General features: G+C 42.2%; 2 protein-coding genes across 3 annotated transcripts in view; one reads left to right on the plus strand and one right to left on the minus strand.

Moving 5' to 3' along the window:
• Positions 1-11,464, minus strand: part of SELENOF (selenoprotein F) — a 40,711-nt gene extending 29,247 nt beyond the window's left edge. Inside the window, exons 1-2 of one of the 2 annotated variants that reach the window (XM_045026724.1) lie at positions 11,289-11,445; positions 9,054-9,221 (exon numbers count right to left, since the gene is read on the minus strand). In XM_045026724.1, coding sequence (XP_044882659.1) covers positions 9,054-9,221; positions 11,289-11,357 — 237 coding nt within the window. In that variant the 5' untranslated portion in view covers positions 11,358-11,445. Of the gene's footprint in view, positions 1-9,053; positions 9,222-11,288 lie in introns of both variants that reach the window. The other variant, XM_045026725.1, reaches the window with a different exon arrangement.
• A 583-nt stretch (positions 11,465-12,047) lies between these two features.
• Positions 12,048-15,889, plus strand: part of HS2ST1 (heparan sulfate 2-O-sulfotransferase 1) — a 165,676-nt gene continuing 161,834 nt past the window's right edge. The window contains exon 1 of the mRNA XM_045026723.1: positions 12,048-12,367. Within this exon, the coding sequence (XP_044882658.1) occupies positions 12,244-12,367 (124 nt within the window). The 5' untranslated portion in view covers positions 12,048-12,243. The remainder of the gene's footprint in view (positions 12,368-15,889) is intronic.

Raw genomic sequence — 15,889 nt, forward strand, 5'->3', positions numbered from 1 at the left:
AACCAACTCACTGCAACTTTTTTTCAGCTACATATAAGTTTAATTATCCAATATGGGTTTTAAAACATGAATTTTTTTGGCATGTTTGGGGACAGCCTAAGATTTCAGTGAGAATGGGTCTGTTCCAAATTGCATAGCTGTACAACATTTGGTTGAATCTGATAGTGCCAGATGTAAGTTGTTTTCAGAGTTTAATTTTTTTCTATTTAGTTTTCACAGAAATCATGGCTGAAAACCTGAATTCTCAGAGGTAACGAAGCAAATGGAAACAGCACTTTTACAGTGCGTCACTGAATTCTTCATACTCTCATGTAACAGAACTCCTGGTTTTATATTTGAAAAATTGGTCTTTAGCGTGACAATTTTGATAGTTTCTTGAGCCAAGTTACTTAAGGTTGGAATGGAGTAAACTTTTACTGAGAATGGGTTTCAACTCCCTCTGTATCTGGAGATGTGTGTTCAACTCCAGGAAAGTAATCAAAAATGGGAATACAATCCACTTTATATTTAGTCTTTAATAGCATTCTGATCACTGTCAGTCCATTTTTTAAAGAAGTCTGACATATTCATTTGTATTCCTACCTTGAAATGTTAGGTTCAGAGCATTCAGTTGATCAAATATGTCCATCAGGTAAGCTAACTTAGTCAAGAAGTCCACATTATACATGCAATCTGCAAGTCTCTTTTTCAGAGGAGGAAAGTTCTGATTGCACAAAATTCAAAGACCATTGTAACAATTTCCCATGTGACAACCACCTGACTTCTCTGTGAAACAGAAGTTCAGAGCCTATCTGTTTGCACAGCAAGTGAAAACGTTAACTGCTTGGGATTTTATAAACAATTTTAATAAGAGTGGTGAGGACTTTGTACTTCAGGTTGCAACTTCCACACCAAAACTCAGCAATTAATCATGCAAAATTGCTGCTAGTACCACTCTTTATTCATGCTGCAGCCTCACTGTTCTTTATGGTCATGGCTGCTTCCCCATCTTTCAGAGCCCCACTGTAACAGAGCCCAGGCAAGCCTATCTTCTGCGCCCACAAACCAGCCAGAGATTTCTGCTTTGGTGCACTCACCCGTGCTCTTTATTTATAGTATAAATTCCTACTACCTTGTAGCTACAGACAGCATCAGCCTCATAGCCTCAGGGACTGCTAAGGAGGCCGGCAGCTGTTCCCTATCTGCCACTTAGGCCTAGGCTTACTCAGCCAGCTACAATTCCCCTTTCCTGATTGGAGCTCGCATGACAGAGGTCTGGCTCAGGGTTTCCTAGCCAGCACCCTGTCACACCCACACAGAACCAAGTTAAGACCTTCCATCCATTATGAATTTATCAAGGATCTTGAATATTTCCTCAATGGTAGTTCAGGTTGGGATTTCTTTAAAAGTTCTTCAGCTATTGTCCTGGCTTTGGCAATGGAAGCTCACTGTGAGTAAATATTAGTAAGGCTGTCTTAAAATAAAAAGATAAGTACATGTAAAAGGATTTCAGGCAAACATTTGTTTTAGAACTTCTTTTGCTGGAGTGAGCAAGTCATCAGAAATCACTGAGACTTTCTGGTGCTGTCTAATGAAAATTAATTTAATGGTTTTTACAAGACTGTAAATATTCGCTTCTGGGTTAAACTGTATTACCAACTGCATCACCGTTAAAGAACTTTTCAGTGTTATACTAAATCTTTGGGAACTGATGCTTATAATGGGAGTTCATTTACAAAGCAAATGCTGTAGCTATTTTGAAGCCAGTCTTTTTATGATACTATGCCACTCAGTTGAAAATGTGACAGATTTAAAAATCAGAAGAGACTTTTCACTCCTTCCACCACTATCAAATTGGGTTAGTCTTCTCTTCAGATTGAGCTTTAAAACCCTGGCAAATCCAGGCTGTGCCGTTCCAAGCAATGGTTTTACACATGAGTTTAACAGGATAAAACCTTCTGAAGTGTGTATATATATAAGTGATCTTTAAAAGATCACTACAACATGATGCTGTATCTTATAACCATAGTAAAAAAATCCAGCATTAGATATGAAATAAGTGGAAAAGTCAGTCTATTTTCTTATCCAATTTGTAAATGCAACTAGTACTAGCGCTTCCTTGATTAATCATTAGGTCATTCTGACCTAGTCTCATGGGCTTTATCAAATTGGTACTTAATGAGCCAGCTTCAAATCAGAAACATGATTTGACAGTTTCTTCAACAAGGCAGCAGACTGAGTAAGAAAGGACAGAAGGATACTCAAAATGAGTACAGAACCCTACCAGTGTCATTTCTTTAATGAACTTGCCACAAAACCCAAGCAAGAAACCTGTGGCAGAGTAAATCAATATAAAAAGATTTCTCTGGTGAAAGAAAGCTATCAAGTAGTACCTCATATCATTTCTATTTCCCTTTGAATATACAGCATATCCTGTTGAATAGCTTTACTGAAATGGAAACTCTTGACATACACTGTAAAGCCTTGAGCCTCCAAAGACTTGTGAACATGCTTAACTTTACACACTGTAGTCTCTATGAAGTCACTGTGACTACTGATCTGCTCTACTCCCCTCACTCCCAATGTCTTGGATGGAGCTAGAATTTCACCAGCTGTAAGTTTAAATACATACATAAATAAGCCTTTGCAACATCAGAACCCAAAATTGGAAGGCCTAAGAAATGAATTACCACAAAGAGCTGAACAGCTTCAGAAATCCCTCTAATTCTACAACACACATTTTCAGCATGTCCCAGTATAAAATTTTATTACTCTTAAAAATAGTTATACAAGCAAATATGGTTTTCTTAAACACTACATTCTAAATGAAGAAATTGTTCACTGCCCAAATTAACCTCCAGGCTGTGTTTCTATAGAGCAATTATTGTGGAATACATGACTATGAATATTGAAACAAGTTTTCACACTGTGTTAGCTTGTTAGATGTAATTAAGAAAATCAATGTAAAATGTTTTATTTTTGCATATCTCTAGAAATAAAATGCTATACAAAATACTAGTATTGTGTAGATTGGAGAATTTTCTTAAACATATGCCCTTTAGTACAAGAAAGTTAAGATGATTCACTGGACACTTGAATGTAAAAATTAAGATTTCTTTAACTTCAGGTAGGGTGGCATCTCATCACCCCCAACTGTTAGAAATTATAGTTGTCTTTTCTCAGGGAATGACTAAGCTACATCTAGATGCATATGCCTACAACATCCAACTTGGTGGTTATGTCCAATCTAAAGCATTCTCAAACTGGAAACACAATAACCCAGAGGAGTGACATTTATAACACTTGAGAAATGGTCTTGCAGAGTCTGATTATAGTTGGTGAACAGACTATGTAGTGCAAAGAACTGATGTTACACAATTAAGCTTCAAATGAGTACTAGAGTGCACTGATCTTCACTGGGTAACTTAACCTTGGCTACAGATTTTACTAGTGCAATGGTGTCCAAGGTCTGACCTCTATAAGATATATCTTTGGAAAATTACCCCAGCATTCTCTCAGTAGGCATATAGGATGGGTTAGAGTCAGAGCTGAAAAACATCAAATGTTGCAGCTGAAAAGTACACCTCTACCCCGATATAACGCGACCCCATATAACATGGGTTCACATACAATGTGGTAAAGCTCTGACATGCTGCTCTGAGCAGCGTGTTAAGGGTGTTGGGCCAGGCCGGGGCCAAGGGGCTGGATAAGGGGCCGAGGGTCTCAGAGGTGGTCGGGTGGTCAGGGAGGCAGGAGCTGTGGGGAGGCACGTTTGGTGGCCCCACAGTCCCAGAGTGGCCCTAGGGATTAGTGGGGGCCAGGAGCAGCCCGCTCTGCTTCCCTTGCCCCGGCCCCAGCCGTCTCGCTCGGGGGAGGAGGTTTGGGGGAAGGGATCCCCCCTGCACTCAATGGCAGCAGCGGAAACGGAGCAGCCTGGCCCCAGCCCGCTCCACTCTGCCAGCTCCCAGCCATGGCACTCTGCTTCCCACCGCAGGTGAGTATGGGGGGCATCCTTTCCCCAACCTCCCCGCACTCACCAATGGCAGGAAGAGGAGTGTCGCGGCTGGGAGGTGGCAGAGTGGAGCAGGCTGGGGCTGGGCTGCTCTGCTTCCTGCCACTGCTGGTAAGTGCCTGTCAGGGGGTGGGGTGTGTGGATAGGGGTAGGAGCAGTCAGGGGACAGGGAGCAGGGGGGTTGGATAGGGGGTGGGGTCCTGGGGGTGATTAGAGACAGGGGTCTTTGGAGGGGGCAGTCTGGGAACAAGGAACAGGGAGCGGTCTCACCTATAACACGGTGAGATTTTTGTCTCCCAAGGACCACATTATATCAGGGTAGAGGTGTAGTCACATCAACAGGGATCCTGTATCTCCTACTAATTTTCACAACATATACCACTAATGATCTTATTCTTCTCTTCCCACTTGTAATATTTCCCACCTGTTTAAAAAAAAAAATATGCACAAAACTTTTCCACTAGTATAAAGCAAATACAGGCATTTTCCAGAATTTACGTAAAATTAATCTAATTAAATTCAGTTTAAACACTGTCAGATGAAAACGCAAGGTCATACACATTAAACCAGACAATGACTGTACTGCAATATTTCTTCAAGTATTTTCTCAGAGAAAATATTGTTAATCTGTGTGACAAACCATAAATCCTTATCCCATTGTACAGGCATCAAAGGGAGAAGGCTGAGTAGCATTTTCCTTTTTGGCTTGTGCTGTAGCCAGAGAGAGAGGAATACTAATTAGTTCCATAGCCTTCAGTTAATTTCTTTTTTGGAAAGCCTGCAAGTAGGAAGACATCTTAATTATTCATAATCATTTTAAATTGAGACCTGAACATAGTCTAACGAAACTCAGAAAAATGTGGATAAAAGCAGCAGCAACATCTGCAAAGAGCAATGTTGTATTTTCTTGACGCTCCCCACCCCAACTCCAAGTATGCCGTCTCTGATAGCAGCCAGGGGTTCAACTATGATAAATAGCAGTGAAGAGGGCAGGCAACACTGCCTCAAGCCAACAAGTTTCCATTTGCAATTAATTTAACCTTTAAATCTCAGGAAAGAAGTCCAGGATAACAAGTTTTGTTTCCTAAAGTGGAGAGTTTTCAAAACACTGAACACACAATCTCAGGGTTCTGGAAGACCTCTGCAGTATGTGTGAGAAGGCCCACTCTCAGCATCATGAATATTAAGAATTCATCTGATAACTATCTGAACTTCACTGTACATTGTCAGATTGATCATAAATTACTCCCACTGGTAAAAACTGTATCTACCCAGCTAGTTAAAATAATATAATCCTAGAAATGGAGGGCTGAAAGGAACTCTCGGGAGGTCATTTAGACTGGCCACCTGTGCTGCAGCAAGACCAGGTATAACATCTGACAGGTGTCTAACCTCTTCTTAAAGACCTCCAATAACATTTCACAACCTCCTAGGGAAGCCTATTTGAGTGCTTATTCTTAGTAAAGTTTTCCGTAATAGCTAACCTAAATCTCTCTTGCTGCACATTAAGCCCTTTACTATTCACCCTACCTTCAGCAGAAATGGAGAACAATTGATCACTGTCCTCTGTAAAACAGCCCTTAACATATTTGAAGACGTATCAGGTTTCCCCCCCCCCACACCCCTTGGTCATCTTTTCTCAGCATGCCCAGTCCCCCTTTCCTCAGAGGTCTAACTCCTGCTTATACTGAAGTCCATGGTCGAGTTTTTGAAAAATCTCACTTATGGAGAAAAGGTAATACAATGTTTTAAATACAGATCCTTAATACCAGTCAAGGACTGCTTCCGCCCCACTGCAGGATTCTTGTATTTCTTCAGGTTCTATCTCTGGGTGTGTGTTTAGTTCTTTTTTTATTCCAGCCCCGAGCACTGAAATGCATTATTGTGAACAAGATCTGTTCAGATATCAAGTAGCATAGCTAACTGACTTGCATATTTTGAATTTGTTGTAGAACATTCTTGGAGTAAACATGATGCATAGTATTTTAACTTCATCTTTGAGCAGTCCTTTTTGAACTACATCAGCCTCTTTTATTGACATTCTCTTTCATTCCCAAAGGAACCATAGTCTTTTACCTTAACTGTCTTCAGATTTTCCAGCTTTCATACTAAGGCACTTCAATAATTTCTCTAACTGTACAATATTAGATTTTTTTTCAAGTCCCCATACTTAGACTTCTTGAAATCTAATACACATCTTCTACTGCATTCGCTGAACCCTTTCTCACATTATGTTGAAATTAACTAGCTGCTGATGACTGCTAAGTCTCCTCCTTATTTTCATGTTCTCACTCAACTGTTCCCTAGCCACAGGAAAGGAAGATGCTGGATTTTCCACTTTGAATTCTCTGTCTAGATAGTTTGTCCTTTACAAGTCTTCGGATCCCCTTTATTTAAATATATCTGACACATGTTTTATTTAATAGCTGTGTGAATGTTTTTCATTTTTATGACAGGAAAAAATAACCAAAGACAGACATTTACATATTGTAGATAAAGCTAAAATAATCACAGAACAAATAAACTCAGCACAAAATGATGGAGGGACCTTGCAGTTGTCCCTGACACAGGATGGGCCTTCAAAGAGGCTCATGTATCTAATACTTAGTTTGGGAATTGAAGAGGTGCAACCTCTCTAAATCATTGAATAGAAGAATCAGTTTTTTCCAATGAAAGAACTAACTATACTAACATCAAACTATCATCTTAAGCAGCTTGCCATACTGCCAAAACTTCAGCTTCAAGACTAATGAACCTGGCATCAAGGCAAATTATCTTCAAATCCAAGGTCTTGCAATGTCACTCTAAAGTGAAGTGTCCAGGAAGATTTTAAACACTTTGAGTGTCTGTCCAGGAATTCTTTTATTAATTGTCCTTTAACACAGTTGGAAGGGAGCAGCTTCTCCTCTAGCACAACCTCACTAGCACCAAGTTGATTGTTAATTGGTATGGCACTGGCATACTGCCACCTCTTTAACTACTTCACAAATTATACCTCTCTCTTACAACACTTCAGATATGAAAATCTTCTCATCATGTTTTAGTTATTCTACTACCACCATCAGTTGCCACTTTAAATCTTCACTTCATATGCTTCAGATGGATGGTGCACCGTGAGAGAACTTTAAGCTAGTACTGGGTGGAAGAGAATATTTGCATATATAGTTTTCCTCCCTCCTTCGATGATCTTGTCCCACTAGTACATAGAAAATTAAGCTAAAACATATATCAACGTAATGCTATGGTTGAGAAGGGAAGCATTCAAGGGACTGGAAACTGAAGTTATAAAACACAACATTAAGGTTTTTAGATTTAATATCAAGCACCTTTGAAGTCTGCCAAAAACATAACTCATAAGGCATATTCTGTACAAAGATTATTATAATAGTGTGTAGGATGTGAATACTGGGGGGCCTTGCATCAGTCACCTGTTATAACTGATTCCTGTTAACTCAATGTTTTTACATTTGTTCTCCCTCTCCCACAACCTTAACACAAAAAGCAAGTCCTGGTTTGTATGCTCTTTTACAGCTAAAGTGTGGCTGGCGAAGCCCCTCATAGCCTCCCACCCCCAATTCTTCACCTACCAGACTTTGGGGGGTGGGGAGAGAGCTCAGGACCTCTGCCTTGCAGCAGGGTGGTGGGGTAAGGTCTTCTACCCAACTGGGAGGTGGGTCCTGTGGCTTCAGCCCTGCAGGGTGTGCTTGCTGGGGTTCGGGGTGTCAGCAAGAGCAGGGCTGAAGCCCCGAGCCCCAGCAGGCGTGCCCCAGCTCTTGAACTTCTGAAGATTGTCGTATACAGCTTGGAGGGTCAGTAAGTTTGACCTGCTCTGGTGTTATCATGCAATTTGTGCCTATACCATCACCACAGTTTTTCCTACATCAGCTGCTTATTTAATATTTCTATGTCTGTTTTTCCAGTCACGTGAAACTTCCTAGAATTATCTTGTGAAATGCCGACAGCTGGATTTTAGTGAATTGCAACTGACTGTCAGCATGTCTTCCTTCAGTGTTGCTAGCACAGATATAAAGTGAGAGCAAGAGCAGAATAGCAAGAAATTCTCACAAAAATAAAGCATGTAAAGAGGCTGGACTCCTTAAAGCTTACACATACTGAGTGGTCCTCGGCAGTTTGCTATCTACTGTAATAGATCATTCTTCATGTAAGATACCTTTTTTATGGTAGCACACTTCTAAGGATCTCGTACTGGATTTACAAACATTAAATCTTTCACTGCACCAGTAGGGTGAAGTCACACACAGATTTTTTTTTTTTTTTAAATAACAAAGGAGATCAATCTGTCAGACTGAACTGAGAGTTACTTCTGTGTGGACCCAGTCCAGGAAGTGTTTTATACTTATGCTCTCTCTGTTGGCTTACCAGCTATAGTAATTCCCAGAAACGTGCTGACATTTTTGATATACTGGCACAAAGTAAAAAGAAAGCAAATTAATTTCTTGCTCTCTCAGAACCAGAGGAATGAAATCTGAAATTATTTCTGGAATTTAGTAACACTGAAATCATTAGGTTTACTAATGTGATGTATACTTGGTATCTATCAATTCTGGATATAATTATAATTATTGATTAAAGTTATTTTCAAACTGCTCTGGTTTGCAAACTATGGAGATTAAAATAAAATGTAAAAAAATTCTTTAGTTTCCTTTAATACTTAGGTCATTACAGCAATAATAGCTGCTGCCAAAAACAAAAGAACAATTCTTCCTAGCCTTCATTTTGTCCCTTCTCTGCTCAAATCCCAATCATTCTTCCAGTTAACCAAAGCTGAACAGGGTTCCCACCAGAGCTAGTTAGAAGTACCTGACTGACCAGAAGGGCTACTGTAGAAAAACAAAAGGTGGTCGCACTCATACCTGAGCATTATCTCAGAAGCTGACCTGTGCCAAACCTTCAAATTCAGATCCTCTCTATATTGGACTGTCCTGAAATAGCTGTATTTCCCTATGACTTAAATGAGGTTCTAATTAGAGTATTTATACAAGCCTAGGAAGCTTATTTTAAAAGTTTCAGAAAGCATTGTGAAGGTTTGCTTTAAACTTACCTTTCTGGTTTCAAACTGAGCTTCTTCTTGGCAACACTCCCTGCAGAATGGATCTAGTTGATTCAAACTAAATTGTCCAAGAAGGTTGCAAGAACTACATAGCAAGTTACTGGAAAAGCCTAGTTCTCTGCATGCTTCTGATGAGAACTGCGCCCCATACACAGATATCTGAAAGTGAATAAACAATCATTACATATTTTAGCATTTCAAATAAATTATTTGCAGTTGTGGGAAGGGAATGCTGTTTAATAGCTAGTTGGGACTCTTGGGTTCTACTCTTGACTCTACAACTAATTTGCTTTTTCAGTTTAGGTAAATCACTTAAACTCGTGTAGCACTGTAGAGCTGCAATGGAGAGTTGTAGCATATGTGCTGCTGAGGATGTAGCAGTGAGCAGTTTCTGGAAGCCTACTTTGCTTTCCTGCTCCAAAGCAGGCCCCAGTACAGCTGTTCTTGCATACAAGTTCAGATGTGTGCGTGCGCGCATGGTCGAACAACACACTTCAGCTGTGGGAAAACATTCTGGCCCCACACAGCTTTTACCATGGACAGTTCAGCCCATTACAGTATGATTACAGCATTCAGATGAGTGAAGGGAGCAATAGGAAGAGAAATAAAACAAACGCTTAGAAGAAAAAAAAGGCAGAGAACATAATGAACCCAAAATGAGACTTGGCAATGATTGATGCATTAAGTATTATTACTCCTCAATATTTTCATTTTTCAATGGGAGAAAGAACACATTAAAACAGTGGTTCTCAAACCTCTGAGTGTGACCCCCCCCTTATCAATGAAAAACACTTTAATATATTTAATACCATTATAAATGCTGGAGGCAAAGCTAGGTTGGGGTGGAGGCTGACAGTTTGCAAACTCCAATATAGTAACCTCACAACCTCCAGTTTGAGAACTCCTGTGTTAAAAGGTATAAATTGCCTAGGGAGGCTGTGGAATCTCCATCATTGGAGATTATTAAAGCAGGTTAGATCAGTGGTCCCCAAACTTTTTACCTCAGGTGCTTCCCCCCCTCCCCAAGCTGGGGCAGGGCTGAAGCTCCATGAGGAGGGGGCCCCAGCTGGTGGTGTGGGTGGCGCAAGAAGTTGGGGCCTCAGGCCTGGAGCAGAGATGAGGTGGTGAAGGAACTCCCTCACCACCTGCATGGGGGCTGGCCCAGGCCTCCGCTGCATCCGCCCCCCCAACATTCCTCCATGTCACCTTAGGGGGGCATGCCCCACAGTTTGGGAACTTCTGGTCTAGATAATACTTAGTCCTGCACCATGAGCACAGGGGACTGGACTAGATGAACTCTTGAGGTCCCTTCCAGTCCTATGATTCCATAACATTCCCTCTAATTTTCTTCCTATGGTATTTTCAGTAGCTGTGTGTTTTGCAGCTCAGTAAAAAAGGATAAATATTGGATTCAATACAATCCTACATTTTTCATGCACAGGCAGATGGGGAAACTACATTTTTTGGGGGTTTTTCGGTAATTTAAGCCATCACTGCTTATCAACACTATGAAAAGGGAGAAGTCTTGCAGATCAGATATAGCAAGGGCAGCAGCAACACAATATTCTCCTCACAACATCCATAAACCATGAGCCGAAAGGGGCAACCACACAGCCCTTTTCCAAAGCCAAACCATACCTTGCTCTTGGTACTGAGTGCGCCAAGCTCTAACTAATACTACGGTACGGTGTCGGGTTAGGGATGCCTGGGGACAACATCCAGTTGGAAGGAGAAGACCAGCAAACTCATTTCCCGACTTACCGCTCAGCCTCCAGAGCAGCAACTTTTTAGTTATAGTCAACCCAGGTCAGAGCCGAGAGGGTAGCCCGGAGAGGAGAGACTCTACCTTTCCAACCCACATCAGAACCACCCACCCTCCTCAAGTGTAGCCACCACGGGCGCCAGCCAGTGCAGGACCAAGCCCTCCCCTCGGGCGGGGCAATCAGCACCGCCGCTGTCTGGCCGGCACAAGCGGGGGCAGGGCGAAAGAACAGAGAGTGGGGGAGGGGAACGGGAACGTGCGGGTGTCAGTTATGGGAGAAGAGACGAGCATGAAAAGAGCCACCCCAGCCGCTAGGCCACGTCTCTCTGTCACTCGCTGCCGCTGCCCCCGCCCCAGCCGGCATCTCGCTGCCCGCCAGCCCCTATGGGCTTTAGTCTCCCTAGGGAGGGGCACCCACGGCAGCCCCCTCCCTCGAGCCCAACCAGATGGGAAGCTGCCCTCACCGCCTGCAGCACCGCCAGGAACCAAAGGGGCCAGAGCCCCGGAGCCGTTAATCCTGTAACCGCCGCCATTTTAGTGCGATGCTGCTCTGTCGGCGCCGCCGCCGGAGGCGGCTCTCAAGACCCCACCCTCGTAGGGTGACCCTTCGCTGCCTACGGCGAAGGAAGCCAAATGTACGAGTAGGACCCTTACAGCGCCGAGGCAAGGGCTCTTTATGTAGAGAATCTGAAGCGGAGCTACCTGGCCCTATCCAGGGAAGGGATTTAGAATGTAGCTGGAGGTATCGTTTCGGAATTTAACTCAGGCACCAACATAGTAACCCCACAGGGGTCCTTTTTCTTCTTATAATCTACAGCTCAACAGCGCACAGCCCTACATCCTGAAGATGGGCAACCAGATTGACCAATGGCGCTGCGATTTTGTTGATTGCCGCGGTGCCAATGTCCAATAATATATAGATATGTGGGCTGGACTTCAGAATAGGTATCCAATGGAGAAGGAACGCGTGTGGGAGGGGCGTCAGGTCAGTGCAACTATTTTATTGGGGGTGGAGCATTGGTGGGCGGTGTATTGGATGATCGGCCAATGGGATAGGGGAGAGGGTGGGACGCTGGAGATGCCGCCCAATGGTGGAGGGGCCGTGGGCAGAGCGTGTGTTTTGCTAGTCAATGGTGGGGTTTGGTGGGCGTGTGTGCGGTTGGGCGTTCGGTTGCTGAGCAGCGCACGCAGGCGGGGGGAGGGGCGCGGGCTGGCGGCCGCGGAGTGGGGCTAGTGAGGGGCGGGCTGGCGCGGGGGGCCTCTGGAGGGATGTGAGAGCCGTGTGTGTCCCTCCGTGCGCGCTCACTGCCACCCTCGCGCGCTGCGTCCCTGCGGCCCGGCTGAGGCTCCCCTCGGCCTCTCCGGCCGGGCCCCACGTTATGTCGTGATCCCGGGCGGGCGGCGCTGCTGCTGCTGCTCATGGGGCTGCTCAGGATTATGCTGCCGCCCAAGTTGCAGCTGCTGGCGGTGCTGACGTTCGGGGTGGCCGTGCTCTTCCTGGAGAACCAGATCCAGAAGCTGGAGGAGTCCCGCGGCAAGCTCGGTGAGTGCGAGAGGGCCGGGGCCTGGGGGCGCTTGGTATGGAGGGGCGATGGAGGGGAAGGGTTGGGGCTATTGCTGCGGTTGGGGGACAGGGCTGGGGGAGAGCTGGGGCCACAAGCTCAGAGGTGAGACGAGGCCCAAGGGCCAGAAGCGCTGAGGCGGGAAGGGGGCATAGGTGAGGTACGGGGACTATGCACGTATGGGGGTGTGTGGCGGGTGGGTGCTGCACAGAGCTGGGAGGGAAGGGTACAGTGAACAAAGGTGGAGCTGGCGGGGAAGGGGAGAGATGGCAGTGCACAAATCTGGAGCAGTATCCGGAGGATGAGGCATTGGAAAGTGTAACCCCTCCCCCCCCTTCGTATGTTGAACTCACTAATGTGGCATATGGGAACACAACTCTTCTTCTCCCAGATGGCTCTTGTGTTTACATGTTTGGACATTATAAGTAACTTGAATGATGTGATTTGGGGGACCCTGCAAAAGAGGTTGTAAACAGTAGAGGAAGCAGCCGTGACCTTTGAGTTTGTATGCACATTATTTATTTGTATGCACATTATGCAGGATCGTGAAGCCAATGAGAGATTGGTGTTTGGGGAAAATGTATAGTAAAGAATCTAAATGTGCATTCATTCTCAGAAAGGGAAAGGAAAGTTAAAGATCAGTATTGTGTTGTTAGCAGTTGCTGGCCGGTGTGTGTGTTGTGTGAGATGCAGTTGGAGATTGAAGTGCAGCAGTGATACCTCCTGAAGCAAGCCCAGCTCTGCTTCCTCCTCCTCCTCCGTGTGCTGCTGCACATTTTTAGCCTAATCGCCTTTATTTTGACATAATAAAAAAGAAAATTACAGAAGATATTTATAGTTAAAACATGCATGTTTGGTGAAAATAATATTAAATCACAGTAATTATAAATTCACGTGATTTGTTTTACCCTTACTGAACACAGGCTTTAAATACCTCTATTTAGCAAGCGGTGCTGGTGTTATTACTAGCCTCATATGCTCTGTTATGAAACAGTAGTTAAACAGTATACAACTAGGTCCTAATAACTGCCATATAAAATTTTTTCCTGTAAAAAAAAGTTTCACTTTTCAGTTGTGATTTCTCTGCTAAAATGACACTTTACTACTTCATGTGTACATTAAATGTCAAACTGTAGAACCAACAAGCATCTGATTAAACCTGATCAAAATGAGGAAATATCATTTCTAAGTCAATACAGTTTATTTACTCAAGAATTGTAATTGGAGAGCAGTGGGACCCCAGAAATACCTAGGCATGGTGTGATGGGCTGAGAACAGCTTCAGCGCACGTTTCTAATTGCCTGATCTACTCAATATTAGTAGTTTGTGGTAAGATTCTTAATATTTGAATGTTTATGGGTTAATCCAAGAAAAAAGGGAATGAATATACAATATTCTTACTAGCAATAAGACTAGAAATGGATTTTGAGTGCAATGAGAAGTTTAATGTTGCAAGCCTATAAAAGAGGTGAAATCAGAGTAATGCTCAAAATGATGAACACACATTCGACATGGTTTGTTATCTGGACTAGGTAATGGAAGTTAGTGTCTTGTGAGAAGGCAGTGATTGACTGGATGGGCGGTCTGAGTCTTCTTGAGCTCTACTTATTCAACTAAAAGTTACTAATATTTAAAGGGTGATTTTTTTTTCATAGTTTAAATTTTTAAGCAATGGTTAAGTGAAAAAAGGAAAATACTTGTTATGGAATCAGAGAATATTTTGAGCAGATATTGTTGATAGAGCAGTGGAGGTTTAGTTGAGTTTTGTGCAAGTCTATTTTTAATTGTTCGGCGCTAGTGGTTTCAGTGTATATAATGCTGGCAATGGATGTCATGCAGGAAAATCCAAGTCCTGCCACAAAAGGATTAAAATAATGCAATGTGAGAGTAAAGAGTATTGCTGGTAAGATTTTCTAACCCTTTGCTCCTCCTTAATAGCTATGCATTGGACATGATTAAGTTACATATTTAGAAGATTGAAATATACAGTTCAGTCTGCCTCAAGAAAAGAATCATATCACTATGTTTTGCTGTTGCTGTTTTTATTTTTTAAGAATGCTTAAACTCTGTTTCTGAGCTTTGATATTAAAATATAATGGGAAAATTTGCCTTATAATGAACTTGTTAGTGGCTGTCAAAGTTTGTGTGGGAGGAGAAGCTGGGGCTTTTTATTTTTAGTGTTGAATTATTCTATATGGGTTTAACACCCTGTTGATCATGTGTGTTTTTAATCTTAATGAGGTAGTACTTTTGTATGAAAGACCTGTTGCTACAATGATGTCCACCAAAAGATGCCTCTGATTTTTTTTGTGCATGTTAAAAGAAAAAAAATTAAAATTGATAACTTTGTCTTCATTTTAGAAACGTTCTGTATCTGTTAGTACAATTTCCATCCAACTGTGATACAGAGAACGTAGTTTTGCTAAATTAAACTAATCAATTTTGGCCCGATGCACTTGGTTTAGAAGAGTGAACGTAAAGAAAAAGAAGGGGGGTGGGAAAGACTAGTAATTCCATGCACTGCTTAGAATAATGACTGCAATTTAGTTGAAAGGCCTATGAAAGTAGTCTGTGACATTAAATATTGCTCTTAACATGGTACAAACAATATGTAATTTGGTTTAAGTCCCATATTATTGAATTATATGTATCTACTATATCGCATGAGAAACCATGTCTTGATGGGATGTAGAAATGAATAACTGCATGACTTACATTCTGACTCAAACTACAGTATGTCACTTTAAATGGAACAGATAGCAGAAAATAGTTCTACAGTCTTATGAGCAAAACTCATAGAACAGCATTTCCTGATACTTTCTGATGGAACAGGATTCCCTGACATGCAAGCTCCATTGGTTTCTATATTGCAACAAGATTTTCACTCTGATTCAGGATTAATATAAAATAACTCACATGAAATGAGAAATGGGTGCATCTTTATGGGAGACAGAGAAAAAGGGGCAGTTTTATTTTCTTGCAAGTATAATTCATTCATTCTTGCAGCTAAATTCCAAAGTCACTATTATGTATAATTTTTACCTCTTTCTTTGAGGACTGCAGAAGTTAATTTGTAATGGGCATTTGCTTTTCTCACATTGTGGCTAAATTCTCCTTTATTATTCAGATTGCTGTGCTCTTCTAATGTTGCCTTTAAAAATGTTTAAATAGTGCTATTGTGAGCTTGGTTTGATGTTTTCTTTTGAATAACTGATGAGCCCACCATGGGCAACACTTGTTTCCTAAGTAAGGGAAATCTTTTTCAGTTAAAAAATAAAATTAAGTATTGCTTTAATATCAGAGAGGTTGGTCTCGGGATTCTTATTTTTCAAGGGGCTTCTGTCTTATTGTTTCATGTGGACAGAATAGCAAACCTTTTTAGAGTCCTGTATTTATTAAGGGGCTAGTTGAATATGAAAAGGATTTTACTATTGCTTCCTGCCCCAAACTACCCTGGTAAATCTTGTTTTTTCTTAGTTAATTGTTGAGAAAATGGGATTTCT

Source organism: Mauremys mutica, chromosome 8 (assembly GCF_020497125.1).
Source record: "Mauremys mutica isolate MM-2020 ecotype Southern chromosome 8, ASM2049712v1, whole genome shotgun sequence".
Taxonomy (NCBI): Eukaryota; Metazoa; Chordata; order Testudines; family Geoemydidae; genus Mauremys; species Mauremys mutica.